Source organism: Carica papaya, chromosome 9 (assembly GCF_054855325.1).
Source record: "Carica papaya isolate Zhongbai chromosome 9, ASM5485532v1, whole genome shotgun sequence".
NCBI classification, from domain to species: domain Eukaryota; kingdom Viridiplantae; phylum Streptophyta; class Magnoliopsida; order Brassicales; family Caricaceae; genus Carica; species Carica papaya.
In genome coordinates, this window is record NC_142317.1 from 33,705,975 (window position 1) to 33,731,931 (window position 25,957).

Consider the following 25,957-nt stretch of genomic DNA (forward strand, 5'->3'; position numbering starts at 1 on the left):
ACCTAAAGAGAAAACATATATGGGTCGTCCTAACGCGCGTATGCGATCTGGGCCGTTGGATCCGCTAGCATGCGGATTGCCCACATGACTTCCCACGTGGACATGTGTCCACGTGTCTACCATGCGGTGCACGAAGACTGGTTGCACTGCTGACGTGGCAGTCCACGTGGCCAAACTTTTGAAAATTTTATTTTTACCATAGTTTTCTAGATTTCTCTTCAAATAAGTCATCATTTATTTTTATTTTGTCCATGATTTTTGAAAATATTTTCAAATGCATCCAAAACTCAATTTTTGTAAAAAATTAAAATTAAAATTATTTTAATTTACTTTTATTATTAATATTAAATTATCCCGTACTAAATTTTTAGGTATGGATGTTACAAAAACTCACCAGAAATATTTGTCTTTTCCTATCCATAAATTAACTTTTCTATTTTTAAAAAAATTATTTAATTTATTAAGAATTTTAAAATTTATTTGTTAAATATAAACTAATAGTGTTAAATGGTAGTAATAAATTTCATTCACATAGTAAAAACATTCAAAAAACTCATTTTTGAATTGAAAACAGATAATCTAAAAGAACTGAATTACACAATCTCAAAAAAAAATTACGAAACACAAATTTAAACTTTTAGCCCACAGAAAAATAATAATTAAATTATGTAATTAATAAAAACGATTAATACTTTTTAATTATTAATAATTTCTACACGTAACAATAACAATGAATAAGAAGTTTCGTATTTGGAGTCGAAATGAAAATTTATCAAGTTCGAGGTATCAAAAATTAATCTTTTATTTTAAGATTAAATTTTTTTAAAAAAATAATTAATAAAAAATATAACTCATTATTAAAAATATATTTAAGAAATTAGAGTAATAATGAAAAAAAAATGATGTAATAATAAAATTTTGAATGAGTCAAAGTTTTGGATTTGTGGGGACCACTTAGTCAAAGTCCAACCTCACAAACCATTAAACCACAAGATTTGATAATTAAACTCCAAAATCAACTCCTTTATTTATTTTATTTTTTATTGATTGATTTGATAATTTCTTTATTTATTTTTTATTAAAAAAATCAATTTATATTATTTAAATATTAATATATAATAAATTCCATAGTGTTGAAAAGCTTGGTCCTAATCATTTCCGCTTTTGTCTTTTTCTGACAAAATAAATAAATTCAAAAAAATAAATAAAAAATCCCAAAAAAATCGGCAATTCCTCGGGTGGTGCCGACCGCCAACTCACGTGTACACGAGGGCGGAGACTAGTCAGACAGCCACATCAGGTGGGTCCCATGTGATGACGTGTCAGAGGGAAAACGGAGATGGTAAGGGAAAGAGGGGCCCACAGGAGCAGTAGTCACTCCCTTCTTGTCGGATATGGAGGACTCAAATACTTGAGAGAGGGAAGTTTCTCCGTCCTCTCCCTATCGCTTCTTCTCTTCTCTTCTCTCTTCTTCTTCTTCTTCTTATTCTTCCTCTGCTACTGGATTCTAGAGAGAGAGAGAGAGATCTAATGGAGTACGAGAGGATAGAGAAGGTTCAGGTACTGTAATGAAGCGAAAATCAACTACCCATTTCTTGGTTTTGTACTTGGTGTCCTCTGTTTTTTACTTTTTGGTTTTTCTTTTCCTGAAAATTTTGTTTACTTAATGATGTTTCTCTCTCATTTTCTTTTGTGGGTGAAGTTTTGGTTTGATTTTTGTTAGTAGTTTCCATGATATTTTTGTTTCTCCCTCTCTCTCTCTCTCTCGTAAAGCAATGGAACTGGTTCTAGAGTTTTGTTTGGATTATGCAGAATTATGGGTTTTTCCATTCTAAAATTGAGAATGCCAGTTTGGTATTTTTACTTTAGGCTTAGCATAAAAGAGCTTGTTGATTATGAAGACTTTTTTTTTTTTCAATCATTATTATTAGTAGTGTTATTACTTTAAAGGATTCCCATTTGAGGGTAATGTTAATTATTACTTCTTGTTTCAAGAGGAAGAAAAAAAAAAGAAAAGGAATTATCTTTGTATATTTTAGGTAGAGACTTTCTTTGGGCTTTGTAATTGATGTAAAATGATTTGAAGGTTACTTTATTCAAGTGATACTGTTAGAAATACTTTGAGGTATTTTATACTTGAATTTTTACACAATCAAATTTTTCCTTGTTTTATTTGATCATACAGACTGGTATTATATCACCAAGTAAACTGAGGATGAAGCTTTTGGGGCCTCATAATCATAGGAAGAAGGATGGCCCCAGCAGCAACTCCTCAAGAACATCTCCTTCAAGGCTGGAGGAATCTGAGTTTGCCAGGAACAGCTTGTTAGACTCCAAGAATGATTTTGATGAGACAGGTATTCTACTCTCTTTTATCTTTCTTTCCAATCAATAACTTTAATATTATTCAACTCATAGTGAAACTCCTATCTGTCCCTCACCTTGAATTTTCTGGCAAAGTTGTTGGGGTAACTTGTTTTAGTAATGTTTTCAATGATGAACCAATAATTTGTTATATCTGTATTCTTTTAATCCTGTAGATGATGTTAATTCAGCTTAGAATAGTTTGATTCTGAATTTGGTTTTGTAATGAATGGATGAACAAGTGTTTGTTCTGATCGGTGTCGAAATATGCCTTTCAGTTGTGGCTCCCAGCTTGGATCTTGCAATGGTCATAGCACCTGGTGATGCACCAGTGGATTTCAGCCAAGGCGACAAGCCTTCATGTCAGCCAAAGGAGATGCTGTTGAGGGAAAATGGCAATACGGGTCGTGTTAAAATGCTGCATTTTCCGAAGAATAATGATCATGGCAATTTGAGTGCAGTTCATCCGACCAGAACACTAGAGGATGAAAACCTTGATTATGATAGCAATGCTAGTTCTTCGAGTTTTGAGTTCCATAAAGTGGAGAGGTCGGTACACAATTCAATTACAAGACAATTCTCAAGGCCTATGCCATACAAGTGGAATGATGCTGAGAAATGGATAATGAATAAGCAGAATACGCAACATAGTTACTCCAAAAAGAATGCTTTATACAACCAAACAAATCGGTTGCCACTGACAAATATGGGGAGGGTTGCACCAGAATCCGCAAATTATGATCAGAAGTCAACTATTAGCAGGGCAGCAGACACTAAGCGGGTAGATTTTTGTCAGCCGGCACAAACAACATTTGAGAGGTTCTCCTTTGTTTCTACCTCGACAAACCCCTTTCATGGTGAAGCATATGGAGGGAATGCATTAATTGATCAGAGTACGCAAAGCAAGGATTTGGGGGAAGTTAATCAAAGGGAGTTAAACGCGGCAGAAGACGCAGCAGGTAAATATATTTGCTTCATGCTTTGCTCAATTTGCAAGATTGATTACTGTTAGCCAAGTGAAAGCTTATTTTAGTTGGTGATTTCTCAATGAAATGCAGATAAAATTATTGCTTTTCTCCTGTGACTTAAGTTCTGGTGTCCAGAATAAACAGTGGCCGATAATGGACTTTCCAAGATATTACAATGGAGGATTAAGTAAATATATGCATGGTTACAGACTGATATCTCTATATGATTTACAAACTTTCTTGTGACTTGTGGGTTTGAGGGGCTCAATGATCTGATTCTCTATTGAAGATTGGAATTCCTTAAATTTTATCTCTTCAAAAGATTATCATGAACTCTCTTTCTTATTTTCACATCTGTTTCATATGGAGTCTATAGATATGTTGTTGACATTCTCCCTAAATTTTAGATTTCAATAATACGAATTGATTGGTTTTTGCAGTTGTTCCTGCCATTAGATCTGTGTGCATGAGAGACATGGGAACAGAAATGACTCCTGTTACAAGTCAAGAACCTTCAAGGACTGCTACCCCCGTAGGGGCAACAACCCCAATCCGGAGTCCAACCTCTTCAATTCCATCTACTCCCCGAGGAGGCGCACCGGCATCCACACCTATTCATCAAGCCACTGATGATGAATCACAGCAACCTGCAGAAAATAGCAAAAAAGAGTTGTCAGAGCAAGAGCTGAAGCTCAAGACGAGGAGAGAAATTGTAGCTCTTGGTGTCCAGCTAGGGAAAATGAATATTGCTGCTTGGGCAAGTAAAGATGAACCGGAAAAAAATAACACTCCCGATGAAGCCACTGAAGCAACAGAGTTAGAGCAGATTGAATTTGACAAACGTGCAGCTGCGTGGGAGGAAGCTGAAAAATCCAAGCACAATGCAAGGTTTGTTCTATGTTCTATTTCATGGCAGTACTCATATGCATTTAGTGATTTATTTCTTATGCTTTGAATCATGTTACATTGCATAAATAGGATGAAACTTTAATTCAAATTTCCAGGTATAAGCGTGAAGAAATCAAAATCCAAGCATGGGAAAGTCAGCAGAAAGCGAAACTAGAAGCAGAGATAAGAAGAATAGAGGTATTAAAAATTCTTGTTCTCATGCATACATATGTGGTACAAACTCCTTTATTATTTGCATTGTCCATCTTGGTTTTGGCTATTCTGGTGAATTAACTGGAAACTAGTATCACTAACAGGCTGATAAACAGGCTCGAGAAAAGGTTAAAAAAAGAGAAAATTTTTTAAAAGAATTCTTCAATAAGTTGGAAACATTGAATATCCAACTGTCAATTTTAGTAAGTTTGTTGATTAAGTTTATCTAAAACTAGTGCTATTACTCCAGTTTGAGAAATTTAATTGGATTGCTTGGAGGGTATTAGTATTGATAATTAGGTGATTCATATGTATCATTCAATGTCTATAATTGAATTCATAATCATTTTCAGGCAAAAGTTGAACAGTTGAGAGCTCAAGCTCAAGCAAATATGGTGAAGAAAATTGCAATGGCAAGGCAAAGATCGGAAGAAAGAAGGGCTGCAGCGGAAGCTAGAAAAAATCGAGATGCAGAGAGGACTGCAGCTCAAGCAGAATATATCCGGGAAACAGGACAGATACCCGCAACGAAGTACATCTGCTGTGGCTGGTAATGACAAAAACATAAAACAGTGAATAGAAGAAAGAAACCATGATCAAATACTTGTTGAGCCAAAGCAGTAAAGTTTGTATTATGGTTTTTCCCATCACTGATAATCCAAGGAGAGGCTGTTTTTTGTATGTTGAGAGCCACCATGTATTTATTCAAGTGACTTCAGTTGAAAACCAGCTATAAAAACAATGAAGAAAATTGTGCAAATGATGTGTCAAAAACTTTGTTCATATTCTCCATTAAACAGAAAAACCTTTTGATTTAGATTATTGCTTTCTGATACGAAAATTTGAAGGAACATATCATAATCCAAAGGAACATATCATAATCCAAAGGAGTTTTGAACAAGATATTTCAGTATTTGCTCATGAATCTTGATTTAATTAGTCATATAACCCTATCAGAACACCCCCGGAATGTCCTGTCACAAATTTCTGTCATCCTCAATTAAAACTTTTTTAATTTTAATTTTCCAAGTTTATACATATTTCATTTACAAAATCCTACAAACTAATTAAAAATAAAAGGAATAACTGTAAAAATTGTGATGATGTTACAAAATTTTGAAATATTATTTTTATTATCTTCTACAGAAACTATTTAGCTTGTAGTTAATACATTAATGCTCACAATTATGTTATAATCTAAACATTACAGTAACATGTGCATTATTAAGAAAAGAGACATGATATTTTATTGTAATAATGTGAAGTTAGAAAAAGTGCAGAAGGGTACAAGTTTGAAGAATTAAGTGGAATCTCCTTTATCTCATGCAACAAGTTCACATTTCTTAACGCTTGTTTTATAATGTTTCAGTAGTTTCATGGATAGACTCTTCAACAAGAGCTGCAGAGAAGTAGTAGAATGTTTTTGACTTGTCCAAATATTAAGTGTCTTTCCTCCAACCCATAGAGAATTGAGACTATACAATCATACATCTCCTCCCCATGAATAAACGTCCTGTATTATACACAACTGAAGATGAAGGCACACACATATATACACACACAGAGATGGAGTTCTACAGGATGAAAGAAGAGATTGTTGAACGCACCTCATATCATAGCTCTATGGGGACTCTCAACCCATCATGTGCAAGTTGAATTGGGATTCCTTCCCTATATGCAAACAATTGAAAAAAATTTGTTAAACTAGTCTCTCATTCCATGTTAGTTAGATAATTTTTATACATTTGGTTCAAATCGTTGTTACTATCCTCCAAGTCTTAGATATCTTTCCTGACATAACTTAAAAAATAAGTGCAACACGAGAACTTCTCAAGAAGTCATCCATCTTAGTACTATTCTCACCCAAACATACTTAACTATGAGAGTTTTAATAGTATTAGTATGATCACACCCCTCCAATCTTATATTTTAGTTATTTGAAGTGAAAAATTTAGTTATAATTTACATATTTGATGCATAATTACATCAACTTCACTCATATTTTTAGTTCTACAATTGTAGATCTTGTACTCTCACATATTAAGAAAGAAATCATAAAAATACCCAATTTACATTGGGCATAAAATTAGTTTGGAATTATAATATTATTTCTATTTTTAATTTATATTCTATTTGTATTTCATTCTCATTCTTGTTCCATGAAAATGAATTTTAACCAAACTCAAAGTTATAGTTACCTACCTCTTAGACCATTCCATAAGAAACTCATTGTCTTTGTGGTGATCAAACTCATGTGTCATTCCTGTTAACAAGGCCCGTTTTGGACATAATTTCTTCACGGCTTCAAGGGTCTGCATAAATGCAATCAGTCAAGGTGATCAACTTTTGACTACCAACAAATTAACAATAAAAAAAGCTACCAGTGGATGTAGGAGAAACCTGAGGGAAGCATAGATGAGTGTTATGACATCCCTTCTGCAAAGAGAGAAAAAGGAATGATTGATAACCAAAACATTATATCTCCCAAAAATTACAAGAACAAAAGCAATCAAGAACACTCTGTGCCACAGATCACATACCATAGAAACATGCATAGATTATGAGGCTTAAGATACTAGTCTCCCAAATGAAACTACAACATATATGCGTCAAACACTAGAGTATTTGTCATTTAGGATTTTCTTTTGCCAGCCAGCAATATGTTATAGCTGTCTCTTATTTGCTATCCTAAATAAAAGAAGAGAATCTATGTAGCCCAATTACTCTGGGTTTTGAATATGCATATATGCTCATAGACAATGTAATCCAGAAAATCGTTTGATAAATAAACAAGCTGAAAGATATCTTCCAAAAGCAGTCAGAAAGTACCAGAAAAATATTATATCAACAAACCTTGTAAAGTGTGTCCAAAATAAGAAGATCTAACTGCCCAGCTCCAGTTTTTGATATCACTGCAGGTAAAATTTCTCGTCAAAGAGTACAATAGAACTGATATGAATGTTTAAAGATTTACTGTGAAACAGGTAATGCCTTATTATGGAAAAAAATAAATCATGAGCGAGGACTGCTTAAATTATATGACATCTGCCGTCAGAAAAACAAAAGAGAAATGCAGGAGAGAATAGGTGCATTAACTTGAAAACTGAAATCCACAACGGCCAAGAGCATAGAATGTAATTCATGAGTGAAACAAGAAAATTAACTGGACACATAATTCAATTACTATGCATATGTAAATAGTGCAAGAACTATATTCCAATAAGCAAAACTAACTCATTGCTAACCATGCTCTGTGCTTGAAGGAAATCGTGAGACATCAGATATGTACGCGACTCTAGATTTCTGACCAAACAGAAAACCCAAAGAAACATAGTCTTCTCCATGCATCACCTATAATCAAAACATAACCAATAAGCTTAAAACATCCAAAATAACAGAGAATATGCTTTGTGATTTCAAATGGGTGTGCACGTAACTGGCAAAGGTGTGAATTGTAGGCCTGATGCAACAAAGGCTTTTTCACAGTGCTCTTCAATTATTCTCCAGTCAATCTGTGCTACTCGTCTCACTTCTTGGCCTTCTTTAAGTTTCTTCTGGACCAAGTACGGGAATTTCACTGCAATACTATGACAAAGATACAAAAGAGCCAGAGATAAAGTAATGTTACAAGCCTATAGGTAAAGTTTTCATCCAAGAGAAAAATGAAAGGAAAAAATAATTGAAACTCAAATTATGAAAGGCCAAATAGACAACTGCTTTTCACATTTAGCGATTAAATTTACAGTTATGAAGTACAGGGCGGATGGCATCTTTCTAACCATTAGAGTATAGATAAACAAAGTTATATCTTTTGCTATTAGCTAAGGTTTTGACAAGTGGTTGCCAAACTTAATTATTTCACACATATATGATTATCATAATATTTAAAGAACAACCAAGTGCCTCCACCATTTTTGGATGGCCAACTCTCGCATACATGCTTATGGTTTCAGGTATGATCATAATCACAAAAATAAAAAAAAGATTATTGTGATTAATAGTAGTTGATCTTTATAAAGCCAAGTTGGAACAAGCCATCAGTAGTTGTCAATAAATACACTTCAGTGTAACACAAGGAGACTTGTCTTACAACAAAAAAAACATAATTACAGAAAAAAGCAAACATAATTAAACTTGGGTTTTTCTTTTTTTTTTTTTTTGTTTTTTTTTTGGGGGTGTTGTTCTTGCTGAAAAAGGAAAAGAAGGAAAACACTTGATCCACCTGGAAGGAAATAAATGAAGATGGAGAATATTACCTATCCATTGCAAATTGAGATAGGTAAACAGGACTTGGATCAATGTCATTTGTAGGGCTAAATGGTTGCACAGCACGAATATCATCCAGACCAAGAACTGCATCAGCATGTTCATGAGTCAAAATAATCTGCAGTTCATTCAAAAATCAGTCCTAGTAATCTTAGAACATTCAGGATCCTGCTAATAAACAAAGTCAGGAAGTCATCAACGTAGCACTATGATGTGTGGAAATTTAGAGAGAAACAGAATTAATTGTTTATTGAGAATGAGCATTACATGGATTAATTGGTACACATCAAATGGATTTTTTGCGATTTTCATTGGTGGAGGTCCTATCAACTTCTCCAAATCCTCCAAGGATCTGAAATTATAAAATACTCTCCACTGTTCCTCTTCATCTTAGTCATGGAAGCTTTAAACACTACAAAGAGATATTTTTCAAGGTCGCTCAATTGGTGAAGGTGATTATAAGCAGCCTCTCTGACCTCCTTTCGCAGATGACTCGGTGCTTCTTTTCCATAAGCCTAGTGGATCCTCTTTTTTATATATTGAATGCCCCATTTGCTTTCAACTACTATCTTGCTTGAGGATTAACTCCGGTAAATTGACTATAGTTCCATCAGCGAGGGCATCCAAATGAGCTACTATATTCAAATTTTAGGTTGTCAGGTAGCCTCTTTACCAACAATATACTTGGCCATTCCATTAAGTGCTTAGCTTCTTTTCCAAACAAGTATTTGAGCATCCTGTTAGGTTAGAAGCAAAGATGCAGGAATTTAATTGTAGTAATATACCCTTAAGCTAGTCACACGGGGCTCTGATAGAATCTAATTATGTAATAATCTCATTCAATTGTTCACATTATTATTTGTTCATAAAAGATATCTGTGTTTTATCATGAACTTCTCTACTTGAATGGTTTTATTTAAAATGTTCATTCTTTGTGATAAAATTCTTAACATATTTGAAGGAAAATAAGATTGTCATAGTGATCATAATAATGGAGACTCTGCTTTACTAAGCTCTTAAGTCTTTAAATGTTCTCAAAAGATTACAAACACAAAACATTCCTAATCTAACTTATATTGGTATACTACTTTTATCCTTACAATATGATTGTTCTCATTAATCACTTGTGCGCTGATACATGAGCAAGTGTGCAGGGTGCTTATTATGAATGAGTTCACTAAACTAACTCGCATAGATCACTTGCTAGAAGATTACTTTCTTGTTAAGCAATAACACCAATCATGATATTGGTAAAGACTAGTTGTAGAGCTTGAGATTGCCATATAATCTTGTGAACAAACCACCATGCTTCTGGACTACTACCCTTTGGATCTATTTCATGAATCACATACAGTTTGAAGCTTATGAAAGTAATTAAGTAACAAAAAAAAAATCCTTGCTCTTATGTAAGGGAGCATATATCTGCAACTAAGGTTTGGTAATCCCAAATTATTTTAGTCAATGATACTCTTCTCCGTATTAATACCAGCCAAACCACCTTCAGACAAATTGGTCCTTAAAAGTATGATTGCTTCAAGAATTTGCAAGAGAGAAACTTCATTGGTAACAACATTCTTAGTTTGAGATAAGAAAAGGCTAATGCTGTCAACAAACTACAAATGAGGAACCCTACCACTTCATTCCTTTTAAGGGACCCAACATCACAACCTTTGCTATGGTCTACCAAAGGAGGAAGAAAAAGGTCCAAGTTTATGTAGATTGTCTCTAGTTGCCAAGTTTCTATTGTATGTTATTACCATCTGTTTGTTGTCTTATCTTTAATTTCTATTGTAAAAGAAGTTTCAGAATGTCATTTGAGATGTCTGATGTGTCCCTGCCCTCTTTGCTATCCTGCGTCCCTGACCTAACACATTTCTCTTTTCTCTAAAAGAACTAGAACTAGCTTAGCTCCTCATGCATCAAAACTTCCTTTTCTTTGTGCGAAACTTGAGGCTCTAATACTTGTTAGAGGCTAGACCAGCAGAAGGAGGCTAATCATTGCTTATAGGATTCAGAGAAAACAAAGGAGATAAGAAAGTGAACCTTAGTCATAAATCTGTATTTTTCTAGTTCAAAAGATTGAACAGAAAATAATAATCGAAATGAATAATTCAAAATAGAGGTATAAAGGGAGGACAAGTTGAAATGCAACTTACGGAATCAACTTGGGGAATCTTATGAAAGGTAAACCAGCGAAGCACTTGCTCTCTGAATGTCTTCCCTACATCAATTTGTATATAGTTATGCTTTCCATCACTCGGGCAGTAATCAATAAGCAGAGAAGTATTGCACCTGTTAAAGCCAAAAACAGAACCTCATAGCTAAAGAGGGATATGGAACAGAAAGTAACTTCATTAAACTTCAAATTACAAAGTAAGCAATCATAATTCTGCTAAATTTCAAGAATAATGTAGTGAAAAGAATAAAAAAATAAAAGCTAAACCAAACAAATATTCATCTACTGCTCAAAATCTAAAATTCTAGGGCCCCAAAGTCTAAAATTGAGATTTCAACATTCCTTTGTTTTCTTCCGCTTCTATACTTTCTTTGCAATCTTTAACATTTGCAAGTTGATATTATAATCATACAGTGATACTGTCACAAAGAGTCAATCGACCATTACTAAATCTACACAATGAAAAACCAAATGACAGTAAAAAAGCTTCCCAATAATTTAAAAATCACATCTTTACTTCCCCAAACTGCACAATGCGAACCAAGCAGGAGACTTAATACACCAAATCGAACCCAAAACACACCAGATACACATCCACTAACCCGCTAAGACTTGCAGATCTAGCCTCAATCAATCCCAAACACCGACAATCAGCCGCTAATTTACATCGCAAACAAATTTTTTTTTTTCTAAAAAGAACAAGATACCTGTAGTTAGGGTTACGTTCAGGTGGGATAGATAGGGACTGGGAGCAGACAGCGCAAGGAGGAGAAGAGGGCTTGATCAAACACATTGCATTAGGAACCGCGCTGGAGCAACCGGTACCGAGAAATATCAAAGACGATTCATGGCGATCCGGTAAATTATTGAAATCACCATTCTGGATACCATTTTGGATCTCCATTTCTCCTGTTCCTATCTGCTTCTCTGCGTAAGATGGTCTCAACAACGTCAATCGTGGGGTGTATACTTCTGTCAGATCGAGGAAGAGATTGAGAGAGAGATCAGCAGGAAGAAAGGAAGAATTTTTGTGGAAAGTGAAGTAAACAGGAAATAAAGGAGACGTAACCCGGGAATGATAACGGTTTTGGCGGTTGGTTTCTGATTGATGAAGAAACAATGGAGAAATTCAAGTCAACAACTTCATTTTATGAAAAGATTTTCTAACGTAATATTTTAATTTTTTTTTTGTAAAAAATTATTATTATTATAATGATAAATAATAAAAAATAATTGCGAGTAAAGTATTGAACGAAAACTCAATTCTTCTATCGAGAAAAATTGAGAAAAACACTTGGTAAAAAATGAGAAAATTTCGGTCTCGAGAAAAGACGTGACCAAAATTATCAAATAAGACATTTAAACAACGCCGTTCAAGCCCAATTCTAAAGGAGTTGAAACAATGTCTTTTCAATTAGGTCGTTTCAGTTTTAATGAAAGTTTAAAATGATTTTATTTTAATAAATTATGTTAAATAACATCTTTTGTAAAATTAAAAAAAAAAAGTAGAACACCAAATTTTTTCATGGCCAAAAAAGAGAAAAGAAGTGGAGATGGAGTGGTAGCTAGGAAAAAGAAATGAAAGGGAGAAAGAAAATAAAGGAAGAGAGGATCGACACGTTAGAAAATGGAGGATTGATTTTTGAGGATTCATAGGTATGACGGGAAAGATTTTCTTTTGGCCATAAAAATCAAAGCTCGAAGGAGGAGAGAACATGTTTTTTTAAAAGAGAGAGATACGATACATTTGTATCTCTTTTAAAGAAAAAGAAAGCTAGAACTCCGCGATGAAGTGCGAAGTTGAAATATATAAAAAAAAAATTTGTTATGTTTGTTCCAGAAGTTGGTCTATAAAAAAGCGAGATAGAAACATAAAATCTAAAAGAGTAACTTTTTTTTCTTCGATGTTCGGTTCATTTATAGCCAACAAAGAGAGAATTTGTATTTTTTTAGTAATATGAATCATTGTTTTGTTTTTTACTTATAAAATCGGTAAACCCTAAGAATAAAAAAGTAATTTTCTTAATCTCGGGTATTATTTTACTTTTTTTTAATTCAACTTATATCACCATATTTATGAATTCAAACGTGTGTCTCCTTATTGTTCATTAATGTTATAACAAACGAGGGCAATGAATATGCATTGCCATTTCTTTTTTTATGTTTTCTTAATTCGGTAGGAATATTATTATGATCGATAAAAAACTAGACTACTATGTTGATACAATAGTTTATGTTACGGAGTTAGATGAAATTTTACGTAATTTGTAATATCCTGGTACATTAAATTAGATATTTGAACATAAAATCTTTTTGTTATTTACATGTAAAAGGTGCATATTATATAGCCCTATGTTTGACTCAAGTTATATCAATGTTAAAAGTTAATGTACTCATCGATACTCTATTATACATTTTATTTAATAAACATACTTTATTAAAACTAGTCTGAATTTGTATATGCAGTACTATCCGATATTTAGTTAGTAGTTATTTATTATTATAATTAATGTGCAAAATTATTTTTTGAGAACGTGTTTATACATTGAACGATGTCTTCTTTATCAATTTTTCTCATTGTTCATGCTTAAACAGAAGTCGGGTGATGATAGTCGTGTTGGTTTATACACGAAAAGGTATATCATTTTGTTTCATACGAAAAATTAAGGGATGAACAAAACATGTATTATCTGCATAAAAATTATATTGGTTCAAGTTTAGGACAATCTAAAATAGAATAGGCGAACTGGGTTATTAAAATTTTAAAATTTTTAAATAAATTTTTAATTTTTTTTAATATGATATTCAAATTAAGATAGATAAATTATTTTATAGAACTATATTTATTATTTAATATGTATAAAAAATTTAAATAATAATGAAATTTGTTCTTTTCAAATAAGTTTTTAAGAATAACAACGTACTATAAAAAAATGAAAAAAAATAATTACACTTTATGATTAAATCAATAAGTTTGAACCAAAATATAAAGTTTATTTGTATTGTAATATATATAATATGATATATGTAAAGTACATATTTTTTATATATTATATTATATAATATATATATTTTATCATATGGTTATATTATAATATATAATATTTTAAAATTTAAATATATATTTAATGTTTTTAAATAAAAAATATTAAAAAATTATTTTTATTTGCACCTGGTTTGCGTCGTGACCAAATCGGAAAATTTTCAAAATTGAACCGGATCGAATAAATCGGTCCAATTACCGGTCTAAGTTTTTTTTTTCAACGGTTTAACGCCGGTCCAAACCGATCCGGTTTTTGACGGATCAACATTCCTATAAGCCATAAACAAAATTTTGCAAACTCTATGTGAGTCCTCATCTATGCTTACTTCTTTTAACTTCTTTGGCAGAATCAGATGTTTATGTGCTTCTACTCCATTCGTAGATTACAGATTCATCTTCTCAATCCATACAACTTCTCTTATTTCTCGAACGTCGCTGCAACAGAGTTAACCACAGCCAATATTTTGGCACACTCATATTCCTGTATCAGAGTTAATACCTTTTGTTCTTCGGTTTCATCCGAAAATTCTGATTCTGATAATCTTTCAACCAGTCATTTTGATGTCCGTTGTCTGAAATCCGGTTGGTTTGATTATGGTGGACATGAGGATGAAAAATTTAAACAAACACTTGTTCGTGATTACAGAGGTTTGAGTTCTTCCACCAGCCAGAACGTGGAATGTAGTCAAAACCCTAAGTTTGATGTTTTTCATGATGTCAATGATTCAGATGAGGAAGAAGAAGAAGAAGAAGAAGAAGAAGAAGAAGAGGAAGGAGGAGGAGGGCGGGATGGTAGTGATGCTGATGAGGATGATGATTTTAAAGGTTTGAATTCTTCTGGTAGGGGTAATTTCCAACAATATTACAAAAGAGTTGAGATAGAAGAAGAAGATATTAGACATCCTTTGGTGAGAGAGATTAGCAGGTTGATTGAACTCAGGTCGGCGTGGAATTCAAAGTTGGAAGGAGAAATGAGGCATTTATTGAAATGTCTAAAGCCTAGACAAGTTTGTGCTGTATTGCGATCACAGGTTGATGAACGGGTTGCTCTGAAATTTTTCTATTGGGCAGACCGGCAATGGAGGTATCGTCATGATCCGATTGTTTATTATGAAATGCTTCACATACTTAGTAGGACTAAATTATGTCAAGGTGCTAGACGGGTTCTTCGTCTCATGGCACGTAGAAGAATTCGTAGTTTCCCTGAATCCTTTGCTTGTTTGATGGTGTCATATAGTCGGGCAGGTAAGTTGAGGAATGCAATGCGTGTACTGACCATGATGCAAAAAGCTGGAATTGAACCTAATCTGCTAATATGTAACACAGCAATTCATGTTTTGGTGATGGCAAACAGATTGCCGAAGGCATTGAGGTTCTTGGAGCGAATGCAACTTGTTGGGATTATGCCTAATGTTGTCACTTATAACTGTTTAATCAAGGGATATTGTGAGTTGCATCGAGTTGAAGATGCCATTGAGCTCATCTCTGAAATGCAATGGAAAGGATGTTCACCTGACAAAGTTAGTTATTATACTGTTATGGGTTTTCTTTGCAAGGAGAAAAGGATCCAAGAAGTGAGGGACTTGATGGCTAAGATGGTGAAAGATAACAATTTGGTACCGGACCAGGTTACCTATAATACCCTTATCCATATGCTCTCCAAGCATGGTCATGCAGATGAGGCTCTTCAGTTTTTAAGGGATGCAGAAGAGAGGGGCTTTCAGGTTGATAAGGTTGGCCATACTGCTATCGTTCATTCATTTTGCAAGGCAGGAAGGACAGATAAGGCAAAAGTTATCATGAATGACATGTTTTCAAAGGCTTGCTATCCTGATATAGTGACTTACACTTCTGTTGTTAATGGCTTTTGTCGAGAGGGTAAGCTGGACCAAGCTAGAAAGATGCTTCAGCAAATGTCTAAACATGGCTACAAGCCAAACACCATATCTTATACTACTCTGTTAAATGGGCTGTGTCAGAATGGGAACTCCTCGGAGGCTAGACAAATGATGAGTATGAGTGAGGAAGAATGGTGGAGACCCAATGAAATCACTTACAGTGTTATCATGCATGGGTTACGCAGAGAAGGAAAATTATCTGCAGCTTGTGATGTGGTGAGGGAGATGGTTCGGAAGGGTTTTTTCCCGACTCCAGTTGAAATTAACTTATTAGTTCAGTCTCTCTGCAGAGAGGGGAAAACAATTGAGGCTAAAAAGCTCTTGGAGGAATGTATGAACAAGGATTGTGCTGTTAATGTTGTAAACTTCACTACTGTAATTCATGGATTTTGTCAGAAAGATGATTTAGATTCTGCTCTTTCATTGCTTGATGACATGTATCTCAACAACAAGCACCCTGATACAGTAACCTATACTACAATAGTCGATGCATTAGGAAAGAAAGGTAGAATAGAAGAGGCAACTGAACTTACAAGAAAGATGCTTAGGAAGGGTCTGATCCCCACACCTGTTACATTCAGGACTGTCATTCACCGATACTGTCAGATGGGTAGGGTGGAAGATTTGTCGAAATTGTTAGAGGAGATGCTTTCAAGAAAGAACTGTAGGACAGTTTATAATCAAGTGATTGAGAAGCTTTGTAGCTTCGGAAAGCTTGATGAGGCTGATAAACTCTTGGGAAAAGTTTTGAGAACAGCTTCAAGAATTGATGCTACTACATGCCATGTGCTTATGGAGAGCTACCTGAGCAAAGGACTTCCATATTTGGCGTATAAAGTGGCTTGTAAGATGTTTAGTCGCAATCTCATCCCTGATCTGAAGTTGTGTGAAAAGGTGAGCAAGAAACTTGTGTTAGAAGGAAAATCAGATGAGGCTGACAACCTGATGTTACGGTTTGTTGAGCGTGGACACATTTCATGATAATCTTAAGAGCTATCACATGGATAATGAAGCCTGTTCTAGCTCAAACTTATGGTTAGGGCTGGTCTCTGTTTATGTTTATCATTCTCTACCACTAAACTGATCTGCCAAAGTCAACTGGTAAAACTTGATTTTCTGTCAAATTCTACTGTGCGATTTATTACGTACTGTCCTTACTTATTGTACTGTCTTTTTTTGCCATTACAGCCACGTCTAACTTGGTTTCCTTTTGTTTTTTGTCAATATGTTCACTAACTATTTCACTTTAGGTCATTTATTTTCTGGTAGTTATTATGAAGTTTACTTTTTTTGCTCAGAGATTTGATGACACCTAGATTCTTTGTTTGCTCTCTTTGGGACATGTCAAGTCCTAGAGTCTCTTGTCAATTATTTTCTTTTTTCGGAAGAAAAAATATAGTATTAATTAGCACTAGTAGGAGTGCAACCATGTATAAAATTGTTTACAAATCTGTCAAAGCTCAATCAAATCCCCTAAATCCTTATCAATTTAAAGAGGATGACTCTTATTAAAAAAAATGTAGGATCTTGAGCCAAGTATCTTTAGTTATATCAGAAGACAATTTTCTATCCTCAAAAACTCTCTTGTTTCTCTCTTTCCATATGATCCATAAGGGAGCCAAAGGATAAGGCCTAGATGATTATTTTAGCTCTTATCCCCTAGGTGTTTCCTGTCAATTGTCACCAGTCATAAATCATGTATCTTTTATTTGCAGTTATTTTATTCGGTCAGTATTTATTTCCCCTGTTTGTCCTTTTATTTCGTAACATATTGCCACCATCAAGAGGATATTAGACTCACAGTATGTCAGATTAAGTTCAGGAACTAAAATAAGTTGATTACATCACAATTCCCAAGATATCAAATCTTGGAATATTCTTTACTTTTATTTTACATATACTAGGCTGTTTAGGGTTGGTGCTTTTCTTATCTAAATCTGATTTTCCTTTATATGTCCTGCATAGTTTATTTAAAAGTTGGGAGATGTCTTTGATGGAGAGCTTCCATGGTGGGTAGGGTTTTTAACCTTCTAGTTTGTTTGCACATGCTTGGTTTTTGTTCTCTATTTGCGATTCAAGAACACATGTCCTTTAAATGAAAGCAGAAGATATTTTTGTTGCTGCTCTGCTATCAAAGTGTTCTTGGGAACTGTAACTCTACAAAACTTTCAGATAAGAGAAACTGGGTAGAATGTTTTAAAGGAGGATAGATTTATCCTAGAAAGAAGGGGGCATATTTATTCTAGTTTCAGAAAACAGCAAACTCATTGGCTCAGAAAAGGATTCTCTTCTTATGATTTCTTAGAATATAAAAATGAAGTTGAGCTTTGTTTTGTAAGTTTAAGCTTTTTAGCATTTTAAGATAAATAATCCCTCAACGAAAATGATAAATGGTCACTCAACTAGATCACTTCATAAAATCTCAGATTAAGGGATCCTAATTCTAGAAAAATCTACTCTTGTTACTACCTCGTTGTTGCCCACAATTGGTGAAGCTTATCAATTTATATTTGGCGTGTAGATGGTTAAATTTGTGTTCTTGGGCAAAGCTTGATATCCAGTTTGCACATGAGGAAGCATGGTAGAGTGTAACATAAATGAAGATCATATTTACTACTTTGTACTTTTGGAGTTGTACTAATTACTATCTTGTACCTTTAACTGAGGCAATTATTCCTTATCCTGAGAGATTTTTTACTAAGTCAAAAATATAAATTTAAAACTTTGCAGCCTTCACTACCAACCTGGTTGGACCCTGTTGGACCCCATCTGACTGATGCCAACCTCATACTAGTCCCATCATACCAAAGGATATCTAAAATTTTGACCAAATCCATGTCAACCCAATTCGACTTTATGCCAGCCAAACCCAATGCGAGAATCTGAGTTAAAACGGAGGGATAAATGTAATTTTCTTAATTTTACTATTGTTTCTGTATCACATATCTACAATATTTATCATCAACGGGTATTGTATTAGCAGAATGTGCTATTTGCAAAATGAGTAAAGTTTAGGAGGTTGATTATGTTATTTGAAACTACAACATGATAATTGCTACAGTTTTGAAGGTACATGGATAGTAAATGCTAGTTTTGTAATATGTTAATAAGTTAGATTTTTTCCTGTCAATGTAAACTGTTCAAATGTTAGACATTCAACTTAAATTATCTTACATGCTAGAGTGTAATATATATGGTATTTTAAGTATTTTCTATCATATTAATCTTCTACGACAATTAGTCACTGAATTCATTTGTTATATATGTGGTACTAGATCAAGTTGTTTTATGTTTAAACTATTATTTACATGTTAGAATATAATACATATAATATTAAGGTGATTTCTTATCAACTTCAACTTCCTTGTAATTGCAATTATTATACGTGTATTAGAACAAGAAGTTTTTCATTCAAATCTTGAGAATCTCCCTCATCCTTAATTATTTAACTGTTGTTATATACCCATTTACTGCCCACAATTTGCCTACAATGGCTTATTGGTCTGTATCCTTGTTCTAAACTTGGTATTCCATTTGCATAAAAGAGGCACCACTAGAAAATAAAAAAAGTTACATTTTTTCATATAAAAGTTTCAGGACAATTGGTCCCCAATTTATTAATTATTTTTAAAAGATTAAAAATATTTACCTAGCAGGTGCAAATATCATCTATGATCCAACTGGTCAAGGAAATAATATTTTCTATGAATTGTCATCAAAACAAGAAATGTGTTGGACAGCCAGGTGGGACTTTATGGTTGAGCTTGACGTGGTTAATCTGAGCTGCTTTGGAACCTGAGTTTTCTCATCTAGGATTTCAGTATTGCCGCCAAACAGGAATATTAGTTTGTTAATGATTGTTCAGACAATCAATTTGTATCTGGTCACTTTCATGCATGGTATATCCATAGTAGAAAATTTTGTACCTGTTTAATTTTTTGACTGTTTGGAACATGGAGCAGTATAGTATGACCATGTTCTGTTGTTCTGTGCCTGAAGCCTGGACCAGCACAAATCCATGGACCATATAAACAACAATGTGGTCTTGGGGTTGGCTGAGAATGTCATGCACTCTTAAGCTGGTAGATGACAATATTAGCTGTTTCAGCAAATCACTTATTGTCATGTTTAGAACTGCAAAACAAAAAATAGCAAAGTTTGAGGCCCTGAAAGTGCAGGTATACTTAAAGGCTAACGAAGTGAAATAACAATCTTTTGAATCTTATTTCAAAATAGAAAGAAGAAAAGCTATCTTTTAAATCTTTGTAATGAGGTTCAATCTTTGATGCATTTCATCTGGTGAATTGTATTTCCTAACTATGCTGGATGTTCCTGACAGTTATAGGATTCGGATGATATGCGTTTTAATTGATTTTCTTTTGTCTAAACCTGCAGTTCTCCGTCCAATCTTTTAAGTGAGCCTGAGGAAGGTAGATACAGTACTTGTATTATATGAGACATAATTGCCCTACTCTTCTCTGGTTTCTTCGAATTGTAAGGATTAGCAACTTAACATATTGATAAGAATATGATTAGCTTCCTTCAGTGGTTGAGGAACTGTACCGCTTACATGTTTTTGAGGTTTCATCTTCTGTGCTGGATTATATGAGAACTTATCCTACCTCCTCCATTATTGTCTTTTTGCAAGTTGATGAAGCAGTCTAAATATCCAAATGGAATATCTTTATGATGCTTCCTTTCTCTTTTTCATGGTGGGTCCTTTTCAAAGAGAAAGAATCATATGCTTTATTAGCTGGCTGATCATTGAGTGTTAATTGGTTAGTCAGGATGCTTTGAATTGAAACTGGGAGTAAGATCCAACATGGGGCTCTATGGAGCCTGTAGCCTTATTGGGAAGACATGGACTGAAATTTCCTTCCCCAATTTGGGACCAGAGCTTTTTGTTAACGTAAAGGTGCTTAGGGACTTGGCACTGGGTCAGTAAAACTACTGGCAGACAGTCTATAAAGATGGGGATCCATTTTATACTGCAGAGATTCACTTTGCTATCTCGCCAGTCAGTTGGGCATGCTTTGGAAAAAGCAATAAATGTTATACATCATGTCTTGATAACACCTCCTACTTCGATGTTTCAAATACTCATTGAAGGCATCTTACTAGTAAAAGGACCCAAACAATCTGGAAAGATGCAAAAGAAAAATAAAACTTGGGAGGAGCCCTGGCTTTGGAAAATGGTGGGCCGTTTACTTGCTTTGCTGTCAGATTGAAGATATAAGGGTATCTTATGTTGAAAGGCACCATATGGAACCTTCCAATATGTCTGCATCATGGCCGACCCATCCTACCAAAGGTTGTAAAATTTTCAATTTACTGGTGCCGCATCTTTGATGTCATTTCCCCAGTAAAGTCATGTCTGATTTGCAAAATTAAATAACTTGATTAAAGACGGCGTGAAACTAGGCTAATACAGGCTTTTTTTCATTAGGTTAACATGTAATGGCAAGTGTGTACATTTCATAGTGTATTTGTTCTGTACATTCACAGTAATAAGTTATAAATTTCCATTTCCACAGAACCTTTTCAGTCCTTGGATTTTTTGGATATACTACTACTTACAGATTTGATTTTGGAGAAACTACTGAAAATTATTACCGTCTTTCTCTTTCTAAACTGAGCTATAATCTAGATTTGAAACATTGATTCATGTATTGGTTTATTTTGTAGAACTGCTAAGCATTGGAATGTTTTTTTTTTTTTTTTTTTCTAGTTTTTGGTCTTGCAAATACCTTGAATCTAATTCTGTGCTTTATTCAAGAGCATAAACCCTACTTCATGGCTGCAAAATATGTTGGAAGCATTCGTATATTTTCTTTTTGTCAGTAGGTATTAGTTCATTATTCCAACCATACAAGCATCTTGTGTAGAAACCTACCTTGATTTAACAGAACATTTGACAATTATGACAGACTGGAGAAGAATCTCCATATAAGATCCAAGCAGTGGAGGGACATAATATGATGGAGAAACTCTGGAACCGTGTTCGGCTTCTTGCCAGCGAGCACCTAGAGTCTTGGATTCATTGCATGTTGGTTATAGCTGATGATATTTTACCTAGATTACTTTGGATTTAAATTATCTTTAAGGTTGTGCTTTGTTCTTTTGGCTGATTCTTGTTGTCATTCTGTGTTTGTGTTGATGCAGTTGTTGCAGGTATGTCAGTGGAAAAGCTAACACATGTCACATATCTTTCATGTTTTCAGTACTAAAAGATCCAGATTCATCCAGCCTGAGAACGTGTACTCAGTGTATGGTCCTTATTCATGTGTTTTTGATCATTTTCATGTGCGTTATACATTGCTCCCTAATTATAGAGATGCATCATTGTTGTCAATGCGCTGATCTTTTAAGTAAATTAATCCAAGGATGAAAGATCAAATCATGCTCACACTTGGATGGAGATGATGGAGAAAGAAGATAGGGTGTTTGGAATTGGGTGAAAGAATATGCTTAGAATAATAAAGTATTTTAAATTACTTAAAATAGGAAAAATTTTATTTAGAAAATGAGTAGTTATGTGTTTGAATAAAATATTAATTTGTAACATAAATATTGTTTTCATCAAAAAAATAATATATTATAAGTATTTTATTCTTCAAAATTGTTTTATGTATACATTATTAATTTTAAGAGCCTACAAGATGGTAATTAAGTAAATTAGTTAGATACAAAAAATAAGAACATAAAATATTTAAGATTAAGATTATGGTGCTTATTCTCAACCTCCTCTAAATCACTTTCTAAGAACCCATTAAATATCATGTTTTTTTATGTTATGAAATGAGAACCTTAGGGGGAGGGTGTTTAAAACTGCTTATAAGTAATCCAGCAAAGTAGCTCCCTTATCGCTATGGTTATGAGTGTTAAATAAGATTAAAGTTAGTCGTGGATCGAGCTTGTGGCTGACTATAACCCTCTAATTGTTGAAACTGAAGCACTCTTATTAGCAACTGAAGTCGCCAGAAATTATGGATTAACTCACTTGATCTGCAGTGATTCTCTTCTTGTCATCTTGTCTCTCATGGATAACGAGTTTATAGTTGACTGGTGTATCTTTGCCCTAGTCCGAGAGATTAGGGTAATCTCGAATAAATTATATGTTTACCGGTCCTGGTTACCCAGAGAATTAAATAGTCTAGCCCACCATTTATCCCAATGGGCTACCATCAATAATTTTGTAGGTCATGTTTGTTTTGTATAGTTTTGTTCCTAGACATTTTGTACTCTTTCTTTCGATTTTCAATTTTATATCGTATGGATTTAAAGAACTGTTTATTCGTAAAGAAATAGTCTCAAACACCCTCTTATTTCGGGCATTCAGACGTATAAATTATAGAGGCTCTTGATGCTCGACACTGTTTTCCTATCCATTAGTTAGATCTACCTATCAACATAAGATGGTTCTACCATTTTTGTTTCTAGTAGATAACCCATTTGACATGATGAACTCAACTTGCCAGCCTTAATGCCTTTTTTGTTTTTTTTGTTTTTGGGGTTTCTGTCTTGTTTGCCTCCATTAGAGTCATTGTTGGAGAACACTTGCTTCTATTATTTTCAATCATCACCAAATTGCTTCTTGGTGGTGGTCTATGAAATGGTCTTTTCTACAGAAAAAAATAAATGACTTTTTCAAAAAAGGTTAATCCCCTTCTCATTTCAGAAATTGCACTATCTTCATCCACAAAAATCCAATTGCTTAAAAACATGACAAGTGTGTGGTGTTATTGTGGAAGTTACTTCTTGGCCCTTGGTTCCAAAAATTAAGTGTCAAAATTTATATGATTGTGTTTGGTTCAATTCTCATTTACTTTTACTTTTTTAATCACTATTACTATGTAGAATCTAAATGTTTAATTTTACCCTTATCTCTATATTAAACTCTTTGGTTTTGGGAATTAAGTATTTAGCTGCAAGAGATTTGAATTGGGGATGAGGGCTTAAGATCAGATATAGAAACTATGAATGTAATAGACAAGAATTTAATATAAATAGAATAAAATCGAACCAAATATTGGGAATAGTAAGTTCTTTGTGTCTGTGGAAGAATATTTTAAAGTTTCTTCAACTTTTTATAGATAAAAAGTATATAGTTATTGAAAGTAGATAGCACGTTTGAAGAATAATAGTAGAGATATAACAAGTTTGAAGTTATTATTTTGAAATTTATGTAAAACTTTCGATATTAACTTTAATTTTATTTTCGACAACTAAATATTTTTATGCATCGAATATATAGGAATTTATCGTAGAAAGATCGAAGAACTTAGAAATGAAAGCTCTTTTTTTTAATATAAAAAAAGAAACTTTGATTATATTATTGCACAAGAAAGTAAAATTTGAAAGGATCATTTAATTAGGTTGAGGAGTGGGGTATTTCTCTCTTGTAAAAGGATTCAAACTCTATGATTTATAATGCATATAAAATATCAAGATACTAAAACTCTTCACTTCTCCATTTCATAATACAATAGTTTGGCTTAAAGTTCCGCTTGAAAAAAAATTTTTTCTAATTACTAAATTTTTTATTTATAATTAAAATATAAGAATAATCTCGATTTTTATGTTACTGTATTGTGAGGCATCATAAAGATCTTATTAATATAGAACTTTTAATAGGTTACAAAATATTTTCAAAACATGTCTGACATTATAAGCCATTATTTGCGTCCAATGTTGGCTTACAAGCATGTGATTCCAGTGGCGATGACCTCGGTTACAACTCTTATTTTCTATTCTAATATTACCAAAATCATTATTAATGTATAATGTATAAAAATCATGTTGAATAGAGACTTGAAATGAAGTTACAAAGTCAACAATCCAAGAAGAATCATAGTTAGCGAAATATACATTATTGTCCCTATAAGAAATGACAACATCACCATCAATTGCAATTAAAGTCGTCGTTTTTTTTTTTTCTTTTACAAGTTCTTATTTTCATTATCTGTAAAGAGTTTTGTGCGTCCTGACTTACCACAGTGATAAAAAATAGTTCTTTTTTTTGTTACTTGAATATTTCTTTTGACTTATCGTACTTGTCTGACTGTCTGTTTCAATTCTGAAATTATGGTTTTATTCTTTCCTTACTTTTCTGTAAAAATTGTTTTTGGTTGAGTTGAGATACTTATCATTAGACAAGCTTTATAAATCATGTTCGTGCACAATTTTTATTTTTGGGTGATCAGATTAAGTTAAATTCAGTGCTTACTTACTTGTAAGACTTTATAATCAGTAATAAGATTTAACATTCAATTTAATTCATAAAAAGAAATTGATTTAATCCAAACAATTCAAAATTTTGGATTTTTAGTAAATAGAATTGTCAATAGTTTTAAAGTTTCAATCAAATTTTAGAGAATTTTAAGATATATATGTACATATATATATTTACTATCATTCAAATTGAGATGATGGTGGGTGTTGGGAAGTAAATAATGAAGTGTGAGGCATGAAATTTTGGGAAATGACAATCCAAACTGTTCATGCATGCATTGTCTCCTTTTCCTCACTTTTACTATTTTGATTTTGTTTTTATTTTTTCAACTCCTTTCTCTTTTCTCAATTTCAATTTTTCCAACTACTTCCCTCCAAAACCAATCATGATTGGAGTTATCACCACAAACCCAATTGCTAATTAATTCTTTCTTTTTGTTAAAAAAAAAAAAACTCAATAAATATGGTGAGCCATCAATCAAATTGAATGATATATATATATATATATATATATATATAAAACAAAGCTATTTCTATAACTTGACAAGATTGGATGGAACAATCAAAAGATTTGATTCTTTTATTAAGTAGATTCTATTGATTTCATATACATATACATATATATACATATATTAAATTTTACCATAAATTTAAAAATAAAAATTGAAAAAAATATATTTTTATATATAAAACCTTATTTTTTTTTTTAAAAAAAATAAGAGTTAAATAAAAAAACTATAATTAAAAATGAAAATTTATAAAAATATAATTATGTTATTTAATTATATTATTTTATTACTATTGATATGTTTAGTACTATATTATATTTATAACATAAATATCTCTGGTAGAAACTTAAATTTTTTTTAAAAACTTTTTTTTAGTAGTACAAAAATATTTTAATATACTA

General features: G+C 33.0%; 3 protein-coding genes across 10 annotated transcripts; 2 read left to right on the forward strand and 1 right to left on the reverse strand.

The window, feature by feature from the left end:
- The first annotated feature begins 1,400 nt into the window (after positions 1-1,400).
- LOC110819669 (Remorin family protein) lies at positions 1,401-5,193 on the forward strand. Its single transcript, XM_022048944.2, has 6 exons — positions 1,401-1,560; positions 2,186-2,357; positions 2,643-3,323; positions 3,773-4,220; positions 4,337-4,418; positions 4,787-5,193. The coding sequence occupies exons 1-6, from the start codon at positions 1,531-1,533 to the stop codon at positions 4,985-4,987; spliced, it is 1,614 nt and encodes a 537-aa protein (XP_021904636.2). The 5' UTR covers positions 1,401-1,530; the 3' UTR covers positions 4,988-5,193.
- LOC110819670 (Metallo-hydrolase/oxidoreductase superfamily protein) lies at positions 3,477-12,000 on the reverse strand. Of its 3 annotated transcripts, none has more exons than XM_022048946.2 (10): positions 11,583-12,000; positions 10,856-10,991; positions 8,690-8,817; positions 7,871-8,018; positions 7,679-7,784; positions 7,287-7,345; positions 6,834-6,869; positions 6,636-6,745; positions 6,041-6,104; positions 3,477-3,979 (listed from the first exon to the last, which is right to left on the reverse strand). In XM_022048946.2, exons 1-9 carry the CDS (start codon positions 11,777-11,779, stop codon positions 6,047-6,049), a joined length of 978 nt encoding a protein of 325 aa, XP_021904638.2. In that variant the 5' UTR covers positions 11,780-12,000; the 3' UTR covers positions 3,477-3,979; positions 6,041-6,046. The 3 variants fall into 3 exon arrangements, with proteins under 3 accessions (XP_021904638.2, XP_021904639.2, XP_021904637.2); XM_022048947.2 differs by lacking the exon at positions 3,477-3,979 and adding an exon at positions 5,655-5,961; XM_022048945.2 differs by lacking the exon at positions 3,477-3,979 and adding an exon at positions 5,655-5,946 and having other exon boundaries at positions 11,583-11,999.
- Positions 12,001-14,207: 2,207 nt separating this feature from the next.
- Positions 14,208-22,168, forward strand: LOC110819645 (Tetratricopeptide repeat (TPR)-like superfamily protein). Of its 6 annotated transcripts, none has more exons than XM_088211911.1 (4): positions 14,208-16,917; positions 20,212-21,127; positions 21,744-21,862; positions 21,979-22,168. In XM_088211911.1, exon 1 carries the CDS (start codon positions 14,272-14,274, stop codon positions 16,795-16,797), a length of 2,526 nt encoding a protein of 841 aa, XP_088068037.1. In that variant the 5' UTR covers positions 14,208-14,271; the 3' UTR covers positions 16,798-16,917; positions 20,212-21,127; positions 21,744-21,862; positions 21,979-22,168. The 6 variants fall into 6 exon arrangements, with proteins under 6 accessions (XP_088068037.1, XP_088068036.1, XP_021904603.2 ...); XM_022048913.2 differs by having other exon boundaries at positions 14,209-15,002; positions 15,156-16,917; positions 20,212-21,862; XM_088211910.1 differs by having other exon boundaries at positions 20,212-21,862.
- Positions 22,169-25,957: the final 3,789 nt, after the last annotated feature.